The 7,971-nt window shown below is 39.7% G+C and overlaps 1 protein-coding gene across 1 annotated transcript; it reads left to right on the top strand.

Annotated features, from left to right (window-relative positions):
• Positions 553 to 891, top strand: LOC107617153 (dolichyl-diphosphooligosaccharide--protein glycosyltransferase subunit 4A-like). The gene has a single exon (XM_016318937.2). It carries the CDS (start codon positions 557 to 559, stop codon positions 668 to 670), a length of 114 nt encoding a protein of 37 aa, XP_016174423.1. The 5' UTR covers positions 553 to 556; the 3' UTR covers positions 671 to 891.

Below are 7,971 nucleotides of genomic sequence, written 5' to 3'. Positions count from 1 at the left end.
AATAATATAATTACTGTTAATTCATGAGAAATTGGATTTGAATTTGATCATATATGTTATCAACTCTTTCTATAGTGTTTCTTTTAATTTCTTATTATAAAAAGTTAAATCACTGTGTTGCATTATATTGGGTTTGGTCTAATTGTATGAAATTGAAACTAACTTGTTTTAGTTATTTTGTCTTCATCAGCTCAGAGATTCTTCTGGTGGTGGAGTTAACATGCTACAAGAAGAAGAGAAAGTCATAACAGGTGATAGATAATAATAGTGAGGCAAGGTTTTTGAGATTTGAATTTGGTAGTTGTGGAATATTGGGAAAAATTCGTCATTGTTATGACTTGTATATCATAGTCAAATGGAGTTGTTTGAATCATATTTACAGAGAGTTCAATTATGTTAATTTTACCAGTTTTGGTATTTAGTTTCTTGGCATACTGGTCATTATATTTAATTTGTTTATGGATTTTGATTCAATAATGATATCTGAGATTATGTTAACCATCTGTATTTAATGATTTGCCTTTTACTGTTGCTTGTCTACTTCAAGAAGTTAGAGATGATTGATGATCAAGTCTTGGGATTCATTGCTAACTTTCTTGGCATTTTCAGTTTTGCTTTGGTTATAGCATATCACTTGGTTGTGGGCAACCTTAAATATAAAGCTAGCTAGAATACTTTAAATTTTCTGATGTATTTGAGACAAAGTTTTTATTTCCAGCGTAAAGTGCTTATTAGCTATGGAGTTGTTATTAACTAAGAGTGTGAATTGTCAATTGACCTGAATTCTTGGCCTATTATTGGTTCTTATTTTGTTCTCATTATGATAATGAAACTGAAACTGAAACTAACTTGTTTTAATTATTGTCTTTATTAGCTCAAAAGGATTCTTCTAGTGGTGGAGTTAACAAGCTACAAGAAGAGAAAGTTATAACAAGTTTATTAGATGGAAGTGAAGAGTATACTCTTGCTTATAAGGATAACGAAGAAGATAGAATGTTTGTTAGAAATGTGCCATGGTAGTAAGCATGTTTTTGTTTTCTATTTTTATCATTATGAATTCTAATCACTTTATTATATATGAAAACATGCATATATGAAAAACGTTTTGATATATATGAAAACATGCATGCATAATAAAGTGTAATTGATGTATGATAACAGAGTTTTGACTAGTAGTTTAAATTTTTTCTGCTGAATTTAACAAGTGATTAAATTCACTAAACAATTAGTTACTACTGTTTGAGTATTGACAGCTTTCTTTTGTTTTGAAGCCAAAACTCGCTGTTTGTTATATGTATCACATGCATCAACCAAATCAAAGAAAAAATAAGTGTTTAATCTTAGTTTGGAGCTTTTCTTACTTCATAAAGTACAACAACAAATGAGATAAAAAAGGCTAGTTCTATGAGGAGCATATATATTTCAAAAGTAATCACCTATCAATATATCTATTTTTCAAGAGTTTATGCACCAACTATATTAGTTAGGAAAATTAAATTAATAGTTTCATCTAGCTAGGAATTAAGGCAAGTAATCCAAACATAGGCTATAGGAAAGCTTTCAATGCATTAGCCAAATATGTGAGTTTGAGAGCTTTTATTATTATTTTTCCATTTTCTGCATATTCATTCTGTCATATGAATCCATCTATGGCTTATCACTATTTTCCCATCACTTTATTGCTCGCTTCTCTTGACCTTGATGAACGTGACAACTACATAGTTCTTTTTATTAAAATCATCAATTAAAATATTTATCTATCAATTTTTTTTCTAATGAAAATAATTATTAATTAATTTGTTGTCTATTATTTTGCAGCTTTAGGTATTGTTCCGAGGGTTACCTGAAACTGTAGGTCGATCTCGGATAAGATCTTCTGTACTGATCAGAGCTGACGTGTCCGGTTGGTGGATGGCGGCCGGAGCGGTTGTGTCCGACTTGTTTGACTGGCTATGCTGCTGATCCTTTGTCACCGGAGGACGGTGGCACCTGCAAGGGACTCCGATGCTTAAGTTAGCAAGGGTATTAAGCATGTTTTTAGTAGAATCAGAGTATGAGTTATACCTGGGTGCTCCAGTGTATTTATAATAGTAGAGGATGACCTTTTCGGGGATAAGATAGTTATCTTATCTTATCTTATCTTTGAGTGAAGTCATATTATCTTCAAGGGAACCGCCTTTATCTCTATAGGCATGGGCTGCCTTTGGATTTGGGTAGTGTTCCTCTATCTGGGCCCTTTATTGGGATTTCCTGGCAACTTGGCCGAGCTCTTTGAGAAGAGGTCGGATAGTCTGACCTGAAGAAGTCGGTCGTCTTGTTGCTAAACATCCCGGGTCGGACAACTCGACCCAGGGTATGAACAATGCCCCTGCTCGAGCTCGGTCTTTCTTTTGAGGTCGAGTCTTAGTTTTGCGACTTCGATCCTTCTGGTGAAGCCGAACTCGAGCATTTTGTCGACTTCTTCTTTCTCCTTTGGATGCGGAACGTTTTTTGAATTTTCATTCTTTTGAAAACACGGGTCTCCTTGCTTTGGGAATGCGCGAGGGTTTAATTATCCTCATTAATTCTTTTAATGCTGCTTCCCACGTTTATTTTGAACACTTTCACAAAAACGGTTTTTTTCTCTGTTTCTTTGCTTTAACTTCCCCTTTTCTTTCTACCTTTCTGTTTTTCCTGAGACTTTGCATCTTCACGTTTCTTTCTGCGACGTTGTTTGGTGATTGCTGGCGCTTTCTTTGTTTTGGAAGGCGATTCCAGATTCTATCTTTCCGTCTTCACTTTCTTCGAAGCTTTCGCCTTTTTCCAGGTTGGTTTCTTCTTTCCACTTCTTTACCTCCTTCATCGCTTTGCATTCAGTTTTTGGTAAAGTTTTGATTTTGCTTGAATGCATGTTGGATAGCTTGAACCTTTTTATGTTGTTATGGTTGATTTTGCTGTGAAGTGTGTTGTTACTGAGGCTTTTATGAACCTGTTTGCTTTCCCAAAAGATTTCTCCTTTGATAACTTTTGCCATGTTGGTAATTTTGCTGGTGAATCTTTGTAGAAAGTAACGATTTTTCTGGTTGCTTGTTGCTTGTTTGGGGGGGATTTATTTTTCTAAAAAAGGTGGCGTCTTTGATGACTTCTTCTTCTTGATACGTGTTGTTGCTTGGTAGTTCCATTTGTTAATAAGCTGAGACTGTGAGTTTGGAAGGTAGTTATATGGATGACTTTATTTGATTTTGTAGCTCGTGGCTTTCTTCTCAGAGTGTTGCTTTGTTGAAAAAGGGTTATTATCTTCCTGTTAGGACGTGTAGGGGTGTAGGCTTGTAGGTTTTCTTGAGTCCTTGTTCCATAACTGCCTCCAAAGGATGCCCCTGGATCTTTAGTGTGGGTCCTGGGGTTTCCTTTTGTTGCTTTGTCTGCCTTCTTGCCACTTATGTGCTTCGGTTTGGGTTGTATCCTTTTATGCCCGAGTTGCTCTTTTTTAACTTGCTCGAGTTGTTTGATTAGTAACCCCTTTTTTCTTTTTTCTTACTGTAGAATTTTAGTTGACCCATGTTGTCTCGCAAAAATATTGTCGAGACCTCCTTTAGAGTCCCTGAGGGTATGTCGGACTGGCTAGACTCCCTCGTGTTGATGTGTGTTTCTGTGGTAAATTCTGAATTCTGTGTGGAGCTGAGAAAACACCACAGGATTTGTAGTAATCGGGAGCAGGAGAAAAACTATGAGCTAGTAACACCTGATTCTGATGAGAGGGTCTGTTTCCCGACTTCAGTCCAGGGGGAACGTCCTTTCTTTTATGCCTACGAATATTTCTTTAGTCAAATGAGCATTACCTTTCCCTTTACTCCCTTTGAAACCAATTTGTTGTGGTCATGCAATGTGTCTCCATCCCAACTTCATCCGAATTCATGGGGTTTTGTTAAGATTTTCCAGTTGTTGCATCAGGAATTGGACGTTAAGCCTTTTCAAACTCTCTTTCTTTACCTTTTCGTTTTGACCAAGCCTGGGATTTCTGCCAAAAAGAAAGCTTCCTGGGTTTCTTTTCGGTCTGCCCAAGGAAAGAATATTTTTTCGATGTATGATGAGTCTTTTAGAGACTTCAAGAATTATTTCTTTAAGGTTCGAGCTGTTAAAGGAGCTTGTCCCTTTTTTTTGGATGAGAACGATGAGCCCGCTGAATGTTGTAGTGTCGAGGTATACATGGGAGATGTTGGATGAGGTCGAACATGCCTTTGTTAACGTGTTGGAGGAGAACTGGGGGACAGCCTCCTTATCTTAACACAAAAAGGTTTTCAGGGAATCCTTCGCTTCTCCGAGCTGAGCTGGGTAGCGGTTGTCTTATCTTGTTTTCGTTTTGTTTCCTTTTTGTCGAGCTTTGTTCTTTTTCTCTCAATTTGTAACAATCTTTGTGTTTTTTCCAGAGATGGTGAAAAACAATGACTCTATGAAGGCCTTTAAGAAGGCGAGGAAAGCTACTGCAGCTCAGAACATCTCGGCCAAGGTGGCCGGGGAGGGGTCCTCTCAGGTTCAGTCGAAGCCACCCGTACCGAGCTCTCCTGGACCGAGAAGGATGATCCCTACTCCTCGGGTTCGTTTGGTTGATCCTCCACAGGCTTCTGTCACTACCTCTAGCGCTCCTCCTCCAAAAAAGTAGAAGACAGCTGAGCCCTTTAACCTTGATGCCCCTGACTTCGATGCTGTCGAGTTTGTCGACCAGCAAATCGGTCTTTATGGTACCATCCTTACTGACGATGTTTCTCTTCTTTGCCATCTGGATTTTATTACTCGAAGTAGTATCAAGATGGCACACATGGGGGGCTTTATATCAGACTGTCTAGGATCTTCCCATTCACGCTACAAAGGCCTTTATGGAGGAGGCCAAGTTGGAGTTTGATCGAATGAAGGGTTTAAAGGAAGAGCTTGAGGTGAAGGTGACCAAGTTGGAGAAAGAGTTGGAAGGTGAAAAGGCTAGTTCTATTGCCTTGGCAGCTTCTGCTAAGTTGGCTGAAGACACGACATTGAAGCATAAGGAGAGCTATGTCACGACCTATAGGGAGATGATGCGTCTCAGGGAGGATTTGGAGTTTGCCCGAGCTAACTATGCCGAGCTCCAGGGTCACCTTGTAGGCAGCGTTAATGCCGCTTATGAGAACCTGAAGGAGCAGGTTCGAGTTTTTGCACCTGAGCTCGACCTTACTCTCTTCAGCTTGGACAACATTGTGAGGGACGGTAAAATTGTCCCTGATGACCCTGATGATGATGATGATGTTGATCTTCCTCCTGTGCCTTCTGCCAAGGTCTCGGTTGTGCCGACTTCTTCACCCCCTGTAGTTATTCGTCCCGAGTCGGATCCTGATTGTCAAATCTTGAACCGGGATGATGGGACGGTGGATGCGGTGCCTCTTCAGACTCGTCCTCCTTCGTCCCGTGTTGATGCAGCTGAGAAATCTTCAGATCCTCAATGATTGTTCTTGATGTTTGTGTATATATCCCGGCTTGTGGGCTTTGAACTTTTATATTTTGTTAATTGGTACTTCTGACTTCTTGATACTCTTTTAGTTGCTTTTTTAGCAACTTTATTTTGAGAAACAAAGTAGTTTCTCAAGCTCTTGGGGCTGACTTTTGGTAGCCTCTTGGGTTTGTTATTATTATAACTTGTGCTTTTCATAATATATTTGTCTGCATCTGTCTGGTACCTTTTTAGGTTTTTGGGAGTGTTGGAGCCTTGTTGTCCTACCTCTTTTGATTGCCTTTGTATTTTCATACTTGTGGCTTGATTCTTTTGAGGTTGTGGATGTTTGGGTCCAACTTTGTATGTCAACTTCCTCACTTCTGTCTGAAGTTATTTCTAGTAATCCATTTTGTTCGGACCTTTGTTAGGTCTCTGTTAGGAATTACTTTTTATAACGTTAAGGTTTTTGGGCCGACTTCTTTACGTTGGTCCCTCCTAAGTTATTTCTAGTAGTCCTCTTTTTGGACCTGTTCCGGTCTCTTTTAGGGATTACTTTTTATAACTTGTTTGTGAAAGGCCGACTTCATCATGTCGGTCTTTTCTAAGTTATTTCTAGTAATCCTCTTTTTGGACCTTTGTCAGGTCTCTTTTAGGGATTACTTTTTATAACTTGTTTGTGGGAGGCCGACTTCATCATGTCGGTCCCTTCTAAGTTATTTCTAGTAATCCTCTTTTTGGACCTTTGTCAGGTCTCTTTTAGGGATTACTTTTTATAACTTGTTTGTGGGAGGCCGACTTCATCATGTCGGTCCCTTCTAAGTTATTTCTAGTAATCCTCTTTTTGGACCTTTGTCAGGTCTCTTTTAGGGATTACTTTTTATAACTTGTTTGTGGGAGGCCGACTTCATCATGTCGGTCCCTTCTAAGTTATTTCTAGTAATACTCTTTTTTAGGGCTGGCCATGCCTCTTTCCAGGGATTGACTTTTATAACTTTGGTTATTGTGGTTGACTAGTCCGACTTCTTTATGTCGGCCTGTCTTTTTAAGTTATTTTTAGCAACCCATTTTATTAAAACATCGTCAGGTCCTTTCTATGGATCACTTTCGATAACTTCTTGCATTATTCTGTTTTTGTCGCTCTTTCATCTTTGCCGATTTTGTCGAAGTTAGGTTTGATCCTTGTTTGGTCGACCTTTTGATGAATTTGATTTTCATCTTCTTTGGTCTTTATTGTGGTCGGACAGAGAATTTGATCTTCACTTTCTACAGATCTTGTAGCTTTATAATCGGGCGATGAATTTTTTTAGCGTTTCAGACTAATGCGTCTTGAGAATTTGTAAAAAATCTAAAAAACTTTATTCAAAAGAAAATGCAGATATATACATGTGGGAGTTTTATCCCTCTAAGTTGGGCAATTTATTGATCTTGGCTTGGCACCTCATTAAAAAACCTTTTCAGGAAAAAGAGTGCACCTTATTCTAAGATCTTTATTACCTCTAACTGTAGTACCTTCTTAGGTTGCAGGCGTGCCATGACCTAGGAAGCTCTCGCCCTTCGAGTTCGGACAGTCTGTAGTAGTCCTTTCCAAGTACTTCTATGACTCGGTAGGGTCCTTTCCAGTTTGCTGCCAGCTTTCCTTCTCCAGGTTGAGTTGTTCCGATATCATTTCGGATTAGGATGAGGTCGTTCTCGGTGAAACCTCGCGGCACTACCTTTTGATTGTATCTTGAAGCCATTCGACGTTTTAATGCCTCTTCCCTGATGCGAGCTCTTTCTCGGATTTCTGGAAGTAGGTCGAGTTCTTCCCTTTGAAGTTGGGAGTTGGCTTCTTCATTATAGTGGATCACTCTGGGCAACCCTTCTTTGACCTCCACTAGGATCATTGCCTCCGTTCCGTAGGCTAGTCGGAAAGGTGATTCCTTTGTGGTGGAATGTGGTGTTGTTTGGTATGCCCATAGGACTTGTGGGAGCTCTTCGGCCCAGGCTCCCTTTGCATCCTGTAATCTCTATTTTAACCCGGCCAATATGACTTTGTTGGCAGCTTCTGCTTGTCCGTTGGCTTGAGGGTGTTCTACGGACGTAAATTGGTGTTTTATGTTCAGATCGGCCACCAATTTTCTGAAGCCCGTATCTATAAATTGAGTGCCATTGTTCATGGTGATGGAGTATGGAACCCCAAACCTTGTGAAAATATTTCTATATAAAAATTTTCGACTTCTTTGAGCGGTGGCGTGGGCTAGGGGTTCTGCCTCGATCCACTTTGTGAAATAGTCTACCTCTACTATGAGGAATTTGACTTGTCCCGTTCCCTGAGGGAAAGGTCCGAGAAGGTCGAGTCCCCATTTTGCGAATGGCCAAGGTGAGGTTACGCTGACGAGTTCCTCTGGCGGGGCGATGTGATAGTTGGCATGTTTCTGACATGGTGGACATGTCTTTACGAATTATGTGGCTTCTTTTTGTAGAGTTGGCCAATAAAATTCTGCCCGGAGTACTTTTTTGGTAAGTGCCTGTGCTCCGAGATGATTGCCATAGAT

The sequence above is a fragment of the Arachis ipaensis genome, chromosome B01, assembly GCF_000816755.2.
Source record: "Arachis ipaensis cultivar K30076 chromosome B01, Araip1.1, whole genome shotgun sequence".
Classification (NCBI taxonomy): Eukaryota; Viridiplantae; Streptophyta; class Magnoliopsida; order Fabales; family Fabaceae; genus Arachis; species Arachis ipaensis.
Note: the sequence above shows the minus strand (reverse complement) of the source record. Positions and strands in the feature narration are given on the sequence as shown.

Excerpts from the sequence above, each read along its gene's own strand:
- LOC107617153 (XM_016318937.2), top strand. The coding sequence starts at position 557 with ATGATTGATGATCAAGTCTTGGGATTCATTGCTAACTTTCTTGGCATT.